Source organism: Canis lupus, chromosome 24, assembly GCF_011100685.1.
Source record: "Canis lupus familiaris isolate Mischka breed German Shepherd chromosome 24, alternate assembly UU_Cfam_GSD_1.0, whole genome shotgun sequence".
NCBI classification, from domain to species: domain Eukaryota; kingdom Metazoa; phylum Chordata; class Mammalia; order Carnivora; family Canidae; genus Canis; species Canis lupus.
Window position 1 is genome coordinate 47,160,839 of NC_049245.1, and position 15,553 is coordinate 47,176,391.

A 15,553-nucleotide genomic window follows, 5' to 3' on the forward strand; every position below is an offset into this window, starting at 1 on the left:
TACCCCCCAGCACCCACCCACCCACTGTACTCACGCCTGCAGCCCTGCTCGGGCACCCCCCAGTGGCCGGGGGCGCACTCACGGCACTGAGGCCCTCCAGCCCCCGGCCGGCAGTGGCACTGCCCACTCTGGGGGTGGCACTCAGAGCCCTCCGCGGCGGGTCCGCAGGCGCACGGGCGGCAGCCCCCACAGTCCTGGAAGCCGAAGTATCCTTCCTGCGGTACAGGCTGCGGTCAGGCTGGGGGGGGGGGCTCATACCTGCCCCCTGCAGGCTCCGCCCCCCCAGCCAAGGCCCGCCCCACCTGCAGGCCCCGCCCCCACGGGCCCTGCCCTCACCACAGGCCCCGCCCCCAGCCGAGTCACCACATGCAAGCCCCGCCCCTGCCCTTAGGCCCCGCCCCCAACAAGAACCACACCGGCAGGCCCCGCCCCCAACCAAGAACTGCCCCACCAGCAGGCCCCGCCCCTACCCAGGCCCCGCCCCCAACAAGAACCACACCACAGGCCCCGCCCCTAGCCAAGCCCCCTGCAGGCCCCGCCCCCAGGCCCCGCCCACAGCCAAGAACCACACCAGCAGGCCCCGCCCCCGCCAAGCCCCCTGCAGGCCCCGCCCCCAGCCAAGGCCCGCCCCACCTGCAGGCCCCGCCCCCACAGGCCCTGCCCTCACCACAGGCCCCGCCCCTGCCCTTAGGCCCCGCCCCAAGCGAGAACCGCCCCACCAGCAGGCCCCGCCCCGCCCCAGGCCCCGCCCCCGGCAGCCCCACCTGACAGCGGTCACAGCGCGGCCCGGTCACTCCCGTCTTGCACACGCAGCGCCCGGTGTGGGGGTCGCAGGCCTCTGTCCCGCACGCCGCGCAGTCACACCCTGCAGAGGCCGTGCTGTAGCCGCCGCCTGGCCCCGGCCTCCCTGCGCCCCAGCCCGCCCGGGCCTCTCCGGCCTGGGCCCCTCACTCCCGCCGCCGGCTCGCCCCGCTCCGGGTGGGCTGCCCCGCGCCCCGCCGCCCCCACGAGCCCCTCCGGGTTGGGCCCGCCTACGGGTGCAGTTGCCCGGCACCAGGGCGTCGCCGTAGAAGCCGGGGGCGCAGCTCTCGCAGCGGGGCCCCGCGGTGTGGCGCAGGCAGCCGCGGCAGGCACCGGTCAGGGGGTCGCAGTCGCTGAAGAGCAGGTTGGGGTCACCGTTGCCGCTGCAGTCGCACGGCTGGCAGGAGCTGCCCAGCACCAGCGGGTTCCCGAAGAAGCCGGGTGCGCACCTGCGACGCGGGTGGGGTCAGCGGCCTGTGTCCCTCCCTGGCCCCCCGCCCGCAGGTCCACCCGCCCACCCTGCGGCCCCCAGGTCTGTCCATCCGCCCGCCTGCCCCCCTGCCCGCACACCCCACCGCTCACCGCTCGCAGGAGGCACCCGCATAGCCGGGTTTGCAGAGACACTGTGTGCGGCCCCCTCGCAGGACACAGCCCACGGCAAAGCTGCAGGCACAGAGGGGGTTCTCTCGCCGCTGCACACCACCAGGGGCCCCATCTGGCCAGCGCACCCCAGCTGCCCCCGCCTCCAGAGGGCGGTGCTGACCCAACCAGGTAGGGGATGGCGACCTTCCCTACCGGGCCGTGAAGGCGTAGGCCCCCACGCGACGGTCGGGCCCCTGGATGGGCTGACCCCACTTACTTGTTGGAAGGCACCGAGAGGGGGCAGGGGCAGCTGACACAGGGGGCCGTGGGGTCCTCCGACCCACTGCGCACGAAGCCGGCCACGCAATGCTCACAGTGGTCACCTTCGGTGTTGTGCTGGCAGCCCTGGGGCGGGAGGGACAGGTGAGCGCCGGGGGCGGAGGCTCTGCTTCCCAGCAGCAGGGTCTAATCAGCTCTCACCCCAACCCAGCTCGCACCCCAGGGGCTCTATGCCCAAGGCCAGCCAGGGCCGGTCCGCAGCACCTCCCTTCCCCCAGGCTTCCCCCAGTGCACCCCAAGCACCGACCCAAGGCCCCCACCTTCCCCGGTCTGTCTCAGGTGGCTGCCCTGCCTTTGCTGGACCCTGCTCACCATGCAGACTCCCGAGCCAGGGAGGCAGCGGTCTGAGTGGCCGTGGCACTGACAGGGGACACAGCGACCCAAGAAGAGACCTTTGGTGTCTCGGTAATAGCCGGGGGCACACTCCTGGGGGAGGGGCACCAGCGGTCAGGAAAGGAAGCGCGGCCACCCCCAGGGCCAGAGGACGGACCGCGCTCGCAGACCCCGCGGGGTCCTCCCCTGACTCGCTCCATACGTGAAGTCACAGCCCCCAAAGCCACGTGGACACCCTGGCTCAGCTGAGCAGCCCTGCCACATGGGCTGGGGCCACCTCCTTGTAACCCACACACCTCTTCTGACGGGGTCCCAAAGGCCCTCAGATGAACAAGCAAGTGGGCAGGTGGGAATGCGTGACAGAGAGGGACGGCGGGGTGTGGGCAGGGGGCCCCTGCCGCGGTGGACCGGACGACGGGTGGACGGGGCAGTGAAGGGACCAGGGAAGCCGTGTGCACAGAGGGCCGGGCAGGGACAGAGGTGACAGTGGGGTGGCAGATGGGTCAGCCCGGCCCGTGGCAGGAAGGCAGGGCAGCGGGGACGGCAGTGCCCAGCGGGTGGGGGCGAAGTGGGCAGAGCCGGGGGTGCCCATGCCCGCCGCCTCACCTGGCACGAATCTCCACGGTAGTTGGCCGGGCACATGCACAGCTCCACGTTGCTGGCCGGAGGCCCCCCGCCCACCTCGCCGGCCACCTCGAGCGCCACGCGGCGCAGGGAGACGGCCGAGGAGGTCTGGGAGAAGAGGGCGCGGATGTGCAGCTGCTCCAGGCCCGCCAGCACCATCATGAGCTCCTCGCGGGACACGGCGTTGTGGGTCTCCGTGTGTCGGAAGTTCCCCTGCGGGCACAGCAGCTCGGTGGGACCCCGACCACACACCCAGACCACGGGCACGGCGGCTCGGCAGGCAGCCAAACCAGCCCGCCCCGCGGGGGGAGCCGCCCGGCCGCCCACCCTGCGCAAACGCCAGCTCCGGACGCGGGTACTTCTGATCTCAGAGAGACGAGCCCTTCCTTAAATAAGACGCAAAAACCCCAACCACGCAGGAAAATTGATAAATCGGAGCACAGTAAACACCTCAACTTCCAGTCACCGAGACACCTAAGACCCGGTGCGGGAGGAGCCGCTGCTCCCAAGGCGGGCGCGGGAGGCAGCAGGAACAACGACGCACAACCTCCCCAAGCGGGGGAGAAGCCCAGGAGCCGAAAGAACCCGAGCGGGAGGGAGCGCCGGGCCCCGGGCAGCGGGCGGCGGGACGGGAGGAGCCTGCACCCGCGCCCAGGCCCGTCTCCCGTCCTGGGGGCCCCTGGGCCTCCCCCGGGGTCAAGGGACCTGGGCGCCCGGGCCGGCTGCGCTCACCTCCACCAGCTGCAGCTGTCCCTGGTGAACGTGGCCGGGTGCCGGGTACACCGGTTCCAGGAACGTGATGCTCATCTGGTTGCCCTGGGAGGTGCGGGGGCAGGTGAGGGCTGCACCTGGGCCGACCCGCTCCTGCCCACTGTGCCCGCCCGCCCAGCCAGCCACGTCCACCCCGTCGGTCACCTGCAGCACCACGTCCGGCCTGCTTTCCCTGGGGATGAACACATCTCCGCGCTGGGTCTCCGAGTGCAGCTCATAGCGGAGGGTTCCGCCATAGGATGACACCTGGAGGTGGGGCAGAGGGATGGGACCCGGCCGGATCCCGACCACACGCCCAGAGTTGACAGCAAGGTCCTGGGCACCCCTGGGGCTAGGCCCCGGCACCCTCACGGAAGGCCCATCCCTCCCTGGACACGGGCGGCCCCACTGCCGTCCTCCCCACTCCAGGGCGGCCCAGACACCCTCACGGCGCCTTCCCCAGGGCCCGCCTGGCCCGCTCACCCTGTCCCCCAGGTAGGAGGGTGGGGCCTGCCAGTACAGCTCAGGGAAGGCCTCGAACCCGCGCCGCAAGTCAGCGTAGAGCAGCTCTGCCTCCGCGCGCAGCTCGTGGGGAACCACCTGCCGGTCACTGCTGAGCAGCGTCCAGCCCTCCATGTCCACCAGCTGCGGGCGCACGGGAGGGACCCGGAGCTGAGCACCGTCCCGCGGCCCGGGGCCTCGTCCCACACCGGGGCACGCCGTGGGGCAGGGTGGTACGCATCCCCTCCCCAAGTCCCGCGGGCCGCACACCTCCCGACGGGCGAGGGCCGAGCTCCGGCAGCGCTCCGTGGCCCCGAAGCAGAAGCAGCGGGTACAGCCTTTTGGGTTGGTGGCATCGAGGGAGAAGGTCCCAAGGCGGCACTGGTCACACCGTGGGCCCTGCACGTTCTCCTGGGGGCGGGGGGGAGGGTCAGTCGGCCTCATGCAGCAGTGCCCGACCCGCCCTGGCTCGTTGTCACCCCCTTGCCCGTGGGCTGACTCTCCCCAAAGCACCCAGGAAGCCCCGGAGGGGTTCAGCTGGCAGCGCGGGAGGCGGGGGTGGCTGACACCCCCACCCGGGCCCCGCTTGTCCCCACACCTTGCAGTGGCACTGGCCCGTGAGGGGGTCGCACACGCTAGGCATGGAGCCCGCTTCGTGGCAGTCGCAGGGACGGCAGCTGGGGTAGCCGTGGAAGCCGGGGGCACAGGTGTCACAGCGGCGTCCGGCCACGTTGGGTCTGCACCTGCCGAGGGGTTCAGAGGCTGGCTGAGCCTCCCCCCACCCCACCTCTCCTGCTGAACTGAGACCGCAGCAGCCCCAGGGGGCGGCGACCCCCCAAGGCGAACCCCTCCCCGCCCGGAGCCGGAGGGAGTGTGCTCCGTGGCAACGCCACCCGGACCCGAGACCAGCCGGGGCGCGGGACAGCCCTCCCGCCCTGCTCACTTGCACTGGCCACTGTCCACGTCACAGGTGGGGTCCGTGAGCTCCTGGACACCGGGCCCCGAGCAGTTACACTCCTCACAGCCCACCAGGGGGTGGCAGCCGAAGGTCTGGGGCTGGCACACGACGCAGTCGGGCGGGACGGTGCGTGGCGGGCACACACAGTGGCCCGTGAGCTCGTCGCACAGACGGCCTCGGCACTCACAGGCTGTGGGGAGCGCACGTGTGGTGAGCCCCCGCCCCGCCGGCCCGTGTCACCCAGCTCCAGGCCCCACGCCTCAGGCAGATCCCGACGTGGGGGGCCAGTTGCCCGGAACTGCCGCCCGGTCCCCGGAACCCGACAGAGGGCAGGGCCCAGGCCACAAGCTGCCCGAGGCTCCAGAACGTCCTCCTGCCCCTGTAGCCACGTGTCCCTCCGCCGGGAAGCCCCTTCGGGTTAGAGCCCACCCCTGGCCGGCGCTCCGGGCTGCAGTACTCACGCCTGCAGCTGGGGAAGCCCCAGTAGCCGGTGGCACAGCGGGAGCAGTCCCGGCCGATGACGTGGGCTCGGCAGGGACACTGGCCCCCAAAGGGCTCGCACGTGGGGCCCGTGGCGCCCATCTCGTGGCAGCCGCAAGGCCGAGCCCCGTTGTTATAGTAGAGAGACAGGGAAGAGGCAGCCTCGCGACAGAACTGGGACGAGCTGGAGGGGCTGTGGCGAGAAGCTGGTGGTGAGGCCCAGAGCCCTCGCCCGCCCCTCCCTACCCGACGCCTCCCCCCTGCCCTGGCTCCCAGCCCCACCCAGCCCTGCCCCCGAGCCTGGCCCTGCCCCCACACCGAGCCCCTCCCCCAAGCTCCTGGTCCCCCCAGCCCCTCCCCTGTCCCCCAAGCCCCCACCCTCCCCCTGAGCCTCCCACCCTGCCCCCAGAGCCCCAGCACTGCCCCCGAGCCCCCAGCCCTAACCCCAGGCCCCGCCTTGCTCCCCCAGCCCCCAGCCCTGTCTTCCGAGGCCCCGGCCCTGCTCCCCGAGCAGCCCCGCTCTGCCCCCCAACCCCAGTCCCCCACCCTGACCCTCCCAAGCCCAGCCCTGGCCCCCAGCCCGGCCCACCTGATGTGGTACCCATGGGTGGCACACTGGCTGATGAAGTCATAGGATTTGTCCAGGGGCTCCTCTCGGAGATAGCTGGAGCTGTAGGCCTCCTCGGGGACCACCAGCACATACTCCTGGGGATCGGGGCTCCGTCACCTTCCCGCGGACCCGGAGAGCACCCGGGCTGGGGAAGGGTACCAGTGCCTGCCAGCGGGTCACCGGGGGTCTCTGTGACTGGCCAGCGGCCCGCAGGGCAACTGAGGTGGTAGCGGCAGCGTCACAGGCCAGCCCTGGGCCCCAGCAAGGGGCGGGAGGAGGTCGGCTTCCGTGGCCTGATGGAGCCCTGGGGGCCGTGGGAGGCCCGCCAAGGGGAAGCGCCCGGCCCCCCATGCCCCTCCCGTCCAGGCCTCCATCTCCAGGAAGGCCGCCCCGACCAGCAGGGCTCCAGGGGCTGGCGGACGCATCTCGGCTCTGAAGATCCTCGCCCTGCACCGTAGCCTCACACTATGGCCTGGAGGCCGGGGGGCTGCTGCTCCCTGGCACCTGGCGTGGGGCTGGGCCAAGGCAGACGGAGGACGCACCCCGGCTGAGAGGCCAGTGGCCCCCGAACAGGTTCAGGACGTCTGCACCCAGAGATGCTAGCCCCACCCGGCCTGCGACACGGCAGCCTTGGACTCACCAACCAGAGCCACCGGCCCTCGGGCACACGCAGGGTCACGGTGAGCTCGCTGTCGGTCACGTCCAGCACCGTCTGGCCTTCGCAGACCACCAGGGTGCGGCAGCCGTAGCCGTGTGGGCAGAAGCTGGCGTTGGCATGGCCTGGAGGGGAAGGAAAGGCAGGTCCGTGTGCCCCCCGCACCCCACGGACCAGCTCTGGCCCACGGCCTCATCCCAGGGGCGCTCCTGGAGTCACCAGGGAGGAAGAGACGCCCACGGGACGGGGCCATGCCCGCCGAGGACGGTGCATCTGTGTCACGACGCGCACACGTGACTCGCCTGAGGCCACTCAGAGGCCCGCTAGGTGCAGGTCCCTGAGCTCGGCCCAGCGAAAACAACACACGTACGTGAGAACACAAGGACCATCAACGTCACATGACAGGGTGAGCCGCGGCTCACATAAGGGAATCGAGTGGGAGCTGGGACGGGGCCGGGAGGCTGGGGCTGCCGTCCGCACTGGGCCCCGGGCACCCCACTTGGGAACTGGCCTCTAGGACGGATCCGTCCACGTCTCGTGACGACCACACCGTGGGGCTGAGGACACCCCGGCAGGCCCTCAGCTGGGGCCCGCCCGCACCGCGCCCCACGGCCACTCACCCTGCCAGACTCGGCCGCCGCTGACGAGGACCTCCACGGGGAAGGTGGGGTGGTCTGGCTGGTAGCCGTGCAGCAGGAAGGCGTAGCGGCCCAGGGCCGGCACGTGCGTGGTGAGGACCACAGTGCCCTGCGGGGGACGCTCCGGTCAGCAGGCGCAGGGCTGGGCCCACGGCCAGGGTGGAGCGCACGCGGCGGCCCTCCCGGCCGGGCCCTCACCTGGGGGTGGCGCAGCAGAGTGGGTTCTGCCTCGGGGTCCGCGGCCGTGGGGGGCCGAGGCTGGGGCCCCTCCGGGGGCGCGCCGGGCGTCAGGTCCTGCGAGTGGGTCAGCGGGAGGCCGGGTGGCAGCGGCAGCACCTGGCAGTCCCTGAGGATGATGGGCCGGGGCGGCTTCGGGAAGCGAGACAGCAGGCAGGAGGCCCTGGGGACGAGCGAAGAGGTGAGTCCTGCGAGCCGCACCCCCGCCGCACCCCCCCCAGCCCCCCCAGCCCCCCACCTGCTGGGGCTGAAGGTGCCGTGAGCGCTGACACAGTGGACCCGGGGCTGCACGAACTCCACGCTGAACGTCTCCACGGGCACCAGGGTGACGCTGTGCTGCGGACGGAGGACGGGGCGTGACGAGGACACGCACACGGGGCCGCCCAGCCTCTACGTCCCACGGCGGCCCGTCTGTACCCCAAGTCCCTGCCCCCTGCCCCCCGGCCCCGCCGGCTGCACGAGCCCCAGCCCTGCTCCGCGGTCTCCAGGCCAGGAGCACCACTCGGCTCTCCTCGCGGGCTCCAGCCTGTCGCCCCCTGCGGTGATTCGGCTGCACGTGGGCCACCGGCCTCCCCCTCAGCTTCAGTGACAGGGACCCTGCGCAGACGAGCACTCAGCTGAGCGGCCCTCGGGCCCGTGCTGCCCAGCACCACGCAGGTCTGGGTGCGGCAAACAGCCAAACGTGAGGCCTGGAAGCCGTCTGCACGTGCCCCACAGCAGAGGCCTGGACGCCGTGTGGCCGCGGTGACACCGGGGACCCATCTCTGACCCGTGTCCACTGTGGTTTGGGTTACGCACCCCGGAACAGGCGGATGAGGTGGCTGTCAGAGCCGGGGGGTGGCCACCAGGGCTGCGGGGTGTCTGGGGCGGGGCCTGCGGCTTCCCGGCCTGGGTGCTGGGTGCTGGGTGCTGGGGCACATGCCGGGCATGCCCGGGACGCGGCTCTGTGGACACCTTGCAATGACCTGGCTCCCCGCCATGGGGCCGAAGGGAGCGTGGACTGCACGTGCCCCGCCGCCAGCAGGCTGGGCCGAAGGGACGTGGTCCGTGCCCTGGAGCACCGCGGGCCGAGCCAGCGCGGCGGGCGGCCACGGGGTCCTCCCCTCTGCAAGTCTCTCGTCAACACTTGACGCACTTACTAGAACATGTGCACGACTGATACATTTTCTAAAGACCAGGACCAAGGAAACACGGTAAGAGTGCAACGCTCCGACGGCTCCTGTGTCCAGCTGACACCCACTCGGTTCTGGGCGTGAGAGCGACGGTTAACACCGCGCGGGTCTTCGTGGTCGCAGACGGGTGTGCAGAGGCCCGCGTCACCGTGACTCAGTCCTCAGAGCACCGAGGAGGTGTCTCCCTTCCAGCTCCAACCCATCACAGGCCCCCCGCCCCGTGTGGCCGCAGGAATGCTCTCTAAACAAGTATATATTTGTGGCCACGGGAAAAAAATACCCAAATCCTGAAGATTCCAGAAGAAACGTGACTGGGTGCCCACGGTCGGTGGTGCTGGTGATGGCCCCTGGGCTCAGCACTCCCCTACTTTGATGCTGCTTAGTGTCTTCTGAAAGGCCTGAAGCCACAGGGGGGGCCTGGGGCCCGTGCAGGGGAAGGGTCAGGGCCTTACCAGGAAGAAGCGGGCCTGCTCGGCCGTGAGCCGGACGCTGGCCTCCGTGTCCAGGTGGAAGACCGCCAGGTGGTGCTGGGTGTCCAGGGCTGTGGCCCGGCACAGGGCGCTGCGGGAGGGGCAGCGGCAGTCAGCAGGGGGTCGGGGGGGGGGCCTGGGGCCCAAGCCTTCCCACACGGCTCCCCCAGACCTGAATCCTCTCCCCTCCCTGCGCACCTGTAAGGGCAGGGGTGGAAAGTGAGTGCTCCCTGCTGGGGGGCCCGCTGGGGCGTGTGCACGGCTGCGCCCACCTCCTGGGGGGCGTCCTCATTGGCATACTCCACCACCAGGGCGTAGCGGCCTGGCTGTGGCACTGCCAGCTGGAGCTGGACGTCCACCTGGGGGGACAAAGTGATCAGAGGCCCCACCCCAGGCCCCACATGGAGAACGAGCCTCCGCGTCCTCCCTGGACACTGCTGCACACGGGCCTTCCCACCCTCTGCTCCCACAGCCTCCGCTCTCTGACCCCAGAGTCTGTGCACCTGTTGTCCTCGCTGCCTGGGGCAGCCCGCCAGGACACCCCATGGCCACCTGGCCTTCCAGCCTCTGCTCTCTCCCACCCTCCCCTGCCTCCCCAAGGCCCGCTGGCCTCAGCACTGGTGAGGGCCTGCTGCCCAGAGCCCAGCCTGGGTCTCAGAGGTAACAAATACCTGCTGCCTCCTCATGATAAGCCAGAGGTGGGGGTCACTGATACCCCGTCTACAGTTGGCCCCAAAGGTGTCCTGATGCCCCAGGTCAAACTTGTGTCCTGTCACTGCACCACAGACCAGACCGCCCCCTCCCCCAGACAAGGGCACGCCCTCCCCAGGTCCTGACCACCCCCCACCCCTCCATGGGGTCCCAGGGACACGCACGTCACTGCCCAGGCAGGCGGCCAGTGGTGGATGTGAGGGGCTGAGTTGCTCCGTGGGGCAAGGCCGGGGTAGGCTGTTGTCGTGACGACACAAGGCCTCGGGTCCCGCCGCTGAGGGGAAGCCATCCAGGGGCAGGTGGGTGTAGAGGAGGCAGCTGGGGGGACACGACGGCAGTCAGCAGGTGTGGGCGGCCTGAGCACAGGGAGGCCCGGCCCCCCACCCCGCCAGGCGAGCCCTCACTTGTTCCCGGAGCGCTGGGCGGCAGGCCGGAACGTGCAGGCGTCGGCCACACGCAGCTGCAGGAGGGCTGCCTCGTAGTACGTGCTGGGCAGCAGCACCACGTAGTCCTGGCAGGCAGGGCGAGAGGTGGGTACTCCGGCCCCCTCCCTGGGCCCCGTTCCAGCCCGCTCAGCCCCTGCCTCACCAGGAGAACCCCTTCAGCCTCCACGACCAGAGCCCAGGTGCCAGGGTTCAGCACGAAGGGCTCCCCGAAGCCCCTCTGGGGCACGGTGACAAAGGCAGGCTCCGTGCTGGGCGGGAAGGTGACGAGCTGGCTCTGCTCTGTGCCTGGGGATGTGGACGGGGAGACCCCTAGACTCAGCCCATGGGCCACGCCAGGCTGCAGCGCCCCCAGGGCCAGGGCACAGGCTGGCTCCCACCCCCGCTGGGGCCCCAGGTGGGGCGGAGGGAGGGGGGCAAAGGGGAAGGGGGCAAAGGGGAAGGAGTGGGCCAGGAGCAGCTGGGGCAGGGCTGGGGCAGGGCTGGGGCAGGCCGGGCAGTGGGGGAGCTGGGAGCCCCCCAGGTACTCACAGTTGGTACACGTGGCAAACTTGCCCTCCTCTTGCACCGACACTCGCCCACTCACACTCACGGGCCCCCGGTTGACGTAGCGGAAGACCAGCCGGAAGAGGTCAGGGGAGGTCACGTTCAGCTTTGCCACGATCCTGGGCTGGGGGGGGCATGGAGAATCGGGGTGGCCGGTGCCCTGGCCCCAAGGGCCCCTCTCCTCCCCACCAACCAGGGGGAACCCGCAGCCCCCGTCGGGGAGGCGCGGCCCCTCGCCCACCTGGATGGGCGTCATCTGGGCGTAGCCCCTCCAGCTGAAGCTCTCGAACTCCAGGGGGTTGAAGCCGAAGCGCACGGTGTGGCCCTGGGGCGTGGTCGCCTCCTCCAGCTCCAGACGCATGTCGTGCAGGTCAGGCAGGTAGTGGTCTCGCGCCGGCCTGGCCATGGCAGGGAGGTCAGAGGCAGGCCTCGGGGTCCGCTGCCTCACCAGCCCCCTGCCCCCCGGGGCCGCGCAGGGGGTCACCCACTCGCTGCAGGTGAGGCCCTGGGTGTTGGGGCGGCACCGGCAGGCGCCGGTCCTCGGGTCGCAGCCCTGGCCCAGCGCACCACCAACGTCGCACCGGCAGCCTGCAGCGGGAGGGAGCAAGGTCAGGGCTGCCTGGGCCCCGCCCGGCCGCCAGCTGTGGAGGCCACGGGCGCCGAGAACCCAGCTCACACTGACCCCCGGGGGTGGCCCGCAGCTTGGACAGTAACGGGGCACCGGGACCGGCTAGGGAGGTGTGTCAGGGGTGCAGCACTGCAGACCCCTGTCCCTCCCTGCCTCCCGGCCAGAGCACCCAGGAGCAGCCCCACGTGTCCCTCCCTTGCCCCCCCAATGTGGGCTGAGGGCCGAGGGGGCGCTCACTGCGGCAGCCGAAGTAGTCAGCCCGGTCCAGCCGGAAGAAGCCATCCTGGCAGGCCGCGCAGGTCTGGCCGCACACGTGAGGCTTGCAAGAGCACTGGCCGTCGCCCTGTGGCCGAGGGGCAAGGTGAGACCCAGCCGTGGGGGGGTCTGGACGTGCCTGCCCCACAGCCCCTGGGCCCCTGGGCCCTGGGCAGCTCGGCCCTCAGACTCACCGGCTGGCACTCGGTAAGTCCGCCCAGCGTGCCCCGAGGATCACAGTCGCAGCCTGGCGGAGAAGAGAGCGGGCCTGGACTCCAAGGGGCCAGCCCTCACCGCCCTGCGCGGCCCTCCCCCAGCGTCTGCCCAGCCCCCGCACACCCTGAACCCACAGACTCACGGGTGCAGCCCTCGGGGTTCTCGGGACTCAGCCCCCAGAACCCGGGTTTACAACGATCGCAGCTCGGCCCCTCCACGTGGGCCCGGCACGTACAGGGCACCTGCGCCTGGGAGGAGGTGAGACGGAGGGTCCGGGCGGGCCCTGCCTTCTTACCCACAACCCGCAGCCCCCCAGCCCCAACCCGGCCCCATCTCTGGCCTGTCCCCGCATCAGGGACAGAGGACCAGCCAGGGGACAAACGGGCCCCGAGGATGCCGAAGCGACGGAGCACGTGATCACAGTGACGGTCTCCCCGGCAGCGATGGGCTGGCCCCACCAAAGGCGGCCTGGGACCTACCTCGGGAAGGCGGTGGCCAGCCGGGGCCAGGCCAGCAGGGTGGCAGGAGCCAGCTGTGGAGAGACCCGGCCCATCGTCACCTGTCGGTCACTGACTCCGAGGGTGCCTGGGACCCGAGGCTGCGTGGGAGCCGCACCCATGCCTCCCACCCGGGTGAGCAGGCGTGAAAACATGTGCGTGCCTGCTGGCTCTGGTCCCACAAGGGCCCACACCCCCCACGGCCACAGACAGCGGTTAGAACACGCCCCAGGGCCGCCGGCACGGACACGCGTGTGAATGCGTGCTGTGCACGGGCGGCTCTGTGAGGGCACGCTTGCACAAAGCACGGACCACAGGCAGCCCAACCCGCCCGCCCCGGATCACGTGAGAGCACGCATGCGCACACGGTACGTGGGCAGTCGTGGGCACGAGGGCGACAGCGCAGGGAGGCCACACGCGGCACGTGCCACACACACTGCACTAGGCTCACCTTCGCAGTAGGGGAAGTTGTAGGCGCCAGGCACACACATGTCACATCGCAGCCCCGTCACACTGGGCCGGCAGCTGCACTGCCCGCTGCGGGGGTCACAGGATGCGTGCAGGGACCCCTCGGCGGAGCAGTTGCAGGCTAGGTGAGGAAGGCAGGATGTGGGCATGCGGGAGGGACGTGCCCGCCCTCCGCACCCTGCATCCCCTGCAGCCACACTCACGGGTGCAGTCGGGGAAGCTGTGGAAGCCGGGGCTGCACTCCTGGCAGGCGGCGCCCGTGTAGCCAGCACGGCAGTGGCACATCCCGCCTGCCCCGCACAGCTGGTCCAGGGCACCCCGTGGGTCGCAGGTGCAGGCTGCAGGCGACACGGGGTCAGGCCCTGGGCATTCGTGGGTGGCCCTCCGGCTCCACCCGGGCCCCACCCCAGACCTCCGCTCACCGCGACAGTCGGGGTAGCCGTGGTGGCCCGGGCGGCAGCGGTCACAGTGAGGGCCGTCGAACTCCGGCCGGCAGGGGCAGCGGCCAGCCTCGTCACAGCCCTCGGGCAGGGTCCCCGCAGGGCTGCAGCCACACACTGGGGAGCGAAGCAGCACGCGGAGGCCCCCTGAGCCAGGCAGGCCGTCCCCCAAGCCCCCCGCCCACCCACGCCCGCGGGGGAGGCCCCACTCACGCTGGCAGAGAGGGAAGTGGAAGTAGCCCGGCGCACAGCGGTCGCACGCGGCGCCCTCGAAGCCCTCCCGGCAGGTGCACCGGCCCGAGTCCCGGTCACAGTCCCCGTCCGCCACTCCGGGGCTGGAACACTGGCACGCTGCAGGGAGGGAACGTGGTGTCAGTCGGGGAGGGGACGGGCCCCCAGGGTCCACGCAAGGGCAGTCGGGGCCACACTCACGCTGGCAGCCGGGGCCGTAGAAGCCCGGGGCGCAGAGCTCGCAGTGGACGCCCTGGAAGCCGGGTTTGCACACGCAGCGTCCCAGCCGCGGGTCCTGGCGGCAGGCGTTGCCCTGGGTCCCGGCGGCGCTGCAGTCACAGTCTGGGGGGAAAGGGAGGGGAGGGGGCCTCAGGGGCCTGCAGACCCCAGGCCCCCACAGGACACTGCCCGCCTCAAACTCGTCTCCTCACACTGCTGTGCTGCACTCACACAACTAAACGACCAAAATGGCCAGAAGGCAGAGCCGAAGCCTCTGGAAAAGCGCCTGCAATGAATCAGGGCGCTCAGAGGACATGCAATTAGTTGTTTATAATGTAGCTACGAAGTCAACTGCAGGCGTCGATACAACCAGACAAGATGTAAAAACAAAACCATAACGAGGCAAAAAAGCTGTCATCTTTATAAATAATTGTGCAGTTAGAAAAGAGGAGAAAAATACGTGCTGAACGCCTTAACTGATGCACAAAAAGAGCTCATGGATGCTGTTATTTATAGAAAATGATGGTTTGATGTTTGTCACAAACGTAAGGGCGACCCCAGGCCCGACCAGCAGAGAGAAACAGAACTCGCAAACCCTCCGGGAAGGAAGCACAAATCACCAAACCCCGGAACACGTCCTGTTGCCCAGCAGAACGCGGGTGGCAAACACCTGCGCAGGAGGATCAATGACACAGAAAGAGCAGGAGCAAGCCCTGCCTGACGGCCACGGCCCTGCCCGCGCCCCGGCTACTCTCACGAGGCAGAACCAGAGGCCTCCGTTTGGCTCTTGAAGGAAAATCAACTCACGTCCTCTTGAAAAGATGCTCCCTGAACCACGGACCCAGACGGGCCACGGAGAGCTTCGTGAAGGGACAGCACGGCGCAGAGACGGTGAGCAGAGCGTGGAGACCCCAGAACATTCCGGAGAACCCAAAGCCACAAGCATCGGTGGGACGACAGGGAGCCGCTGCAGGGAAGGGGGCCTGGCCCGCCGGAGCTGCAGGAAGCCCCATGCACTCAGAGCAGGACCACGGGGTCACCAGGTGCATAGGGCCAAACTGCTCAGCTGGAAGGTTCTGGCAAAACCATTGCCCTGGACAGAAAGGCTGAAGATACTGGCCTCAGAGGCTGATGAGGACAGAGAAGAGACGGTGTGGGTTTAAAGGGCATATTGAAAGAAAATTAAAAAATAAAAAAAAAAAATAAAGGGCATATTGAACACGTGTGGATGTATACGGGGACCTGCGCCCCGCACAGCACATGTGGCCCCTTTGTATGGCCATGGAACATTCTCGAAGGGGTCACGTTCTAAGTGAGAAGCGAAGAAAATCTCCAATTCCAAAGACAAAGAGCAGAAACTGCAGGCTAGCGGATCTGACCGCGATGCAGAGCCATCAGACAGGGCGGGAAAGGACGAGGGACCGTCCTCTGGGCAGGGCAGGCTGAAAGGAAAGGGGAGACCGAAGTGCTCCACAGCCTGGGTCGCAGCCGTCGGGGGGGCCCAGCCACACAGCAACCCGGGCCCGGCCTGGACGCCGCTGCTCGCGCCCTGGGCCAGGTGACGGCCAGCACCCCCCCACCGCGTGCGAGGCCACCCCCTCCGTCACGACAGCCACGCCGTCTGCAGACACCTTCCTGGTTGACAAGCCACACTTTGCACCATTTTGTCAACAACGAAGACAGAGTGGAGCTACTGGGCCCGGGAAGCCGCGAAAGCGGTGAGGAAACGGCGGGAAGCAGAAAGAGACA

The 15,553-nt window shown here is 69.8% G+C and overlaps 1 protein-coding gene across 2 annotated transcripts in view; it reads right to left on the bottom strand.

Moving 5' to 3' along the window:
• The window catches only part of LAMA5 (laminin subunit alpha 5), a 45,774-nt gene that overhangs the window by 10,388 nt on the left and 19,833 nt on the right, over positions 1 to 15,553 (bottom strand). For both annotated transcript variants that reach the window (XM_038572779.1, XM_038572778.1), the window contains exons 12-47: positions 13,787 to 13,927; positions 13,568 to 13,705; positions 13,337 to 13,471; positions 13,118 to 13,252; positions 12,898 to 13,035; positions 12,429 to 12,481; positions 12,092 to 12,197; positions 11,928 to 11,980; positions 11,716 to 11,821; positions 11,339 to 11,438; positions 11,092 to 11,248; positions 10,836 to 10,974; positions 10,450 to 10,592; positions 10,266 to 10,372; positions 10,026 to 10,179; positions 9,349 to 9,509; positions 9,133 to 9,241; positions 7,747 to 7,844; positions 7,470 to 7,671; positions 7,254 to 7,380; positions 6,619 to 6,758; positions 5,958 to 6,073; positions 5,350 to 5,561; positions 4,874 to 5,078; positions 4,529 to 4,673; positions 4,201 to 4,341; positions 3,913 to 4,074; positions 3,595 to 3,696; positions 3,412 to 3,495; positions 2,662 to 2,892; positions 2,035 to 2,148; positions 1,661 to 1,788; positions 1,384 to 1,464; positions 1,036 to 1,250; positions 765 to 865; positions 35 to 215 (exon numbers count right to left, since the gene is read on the bottom strand). In XM_038572779.1, the coding sequence (XP_038428707.1) occupies positions 35 to 215; positions 765 to 865; positions 1,036 to 1,250; positions 1,384 to 1,464; positions 1,661 to 1,788; positions 2,035 to 2,148; positions 2,662 to 2,892; positions 3,412 to 3,495; positions 3,595 to 3,696; positions 3,913 to 4,074; positions 4,201 to 4,341; positions 4,529 to 4,673; positions 4,874 to 5,078; positions 5,350 to 5,561; positions 5,958 to 6,073; positions 6,619 to 6,758; positions 7,254 to 7,380; positions 7,470 to 7,671; positions 7,747 to 7,844; positions 9,133 to 9,241; positions 9,349 to 9,509; positions 10,026 to 10,179; positions 10,266 to 10,372; positions 10,450 to 10,592; positions 10,836 to 10,974; positions 11,092 to 11,248; positions 11,339 to 11,438; positions 11,716 to 11,821; positions 11,928 to 11,980; positions 12,092 to 12,197; positions 12,429 to 12,481; positions 12,898 to 13,035; positions 13,118 to 13,252; positions 13,337 to 13,471; positions 13,568 to 13,705; positions 13,787 to 13,927 (4,860 nt within the window). The remainder of the gene's footprint in view (positions 1 to 34; positions 216 to 764; positions 866 to 1,035; positions 1,251 to 1,383; positions 1,465 to 1,660; positions 1,789 to 2,034; positions 2,149 to 2,661; positions 2,893 to 3,411; positions 3,496 to 3,594; positions 3,697 to 3,912; positions 4,075 to 4,200; positions 4,342 to 4,528; positions 4,674 to 4,873; positions 5,079 to 5,349; positions 5,562 to 5,957; positions 6,074 to 6,618; positions 6,759 to 7,253; positions 7,381 to 7,469; positions 7,672 to 7,746; positions 7,845 to 9,132; positions 9,242 to 9,348; positions 9,510 to 10,025; positions 10,180 to 10,265; positions 10,373 to 10,449; positions 10,593 to 10,835; positions 10,975 to 11,091; positions 11,249 to 11,338; positions 11,439 to 11,715; positions 11,822 to 11,927; positions 11,981 to 12,091; positions 12,198 to 12,428; positions 12,482 to 12,897; positions 13,036 to 13,117; positions 13,253 to 13,336; positions 13,472 to 13,567; positions 13,706 to 13,786; positions 13,928 to 15,553) is intronic.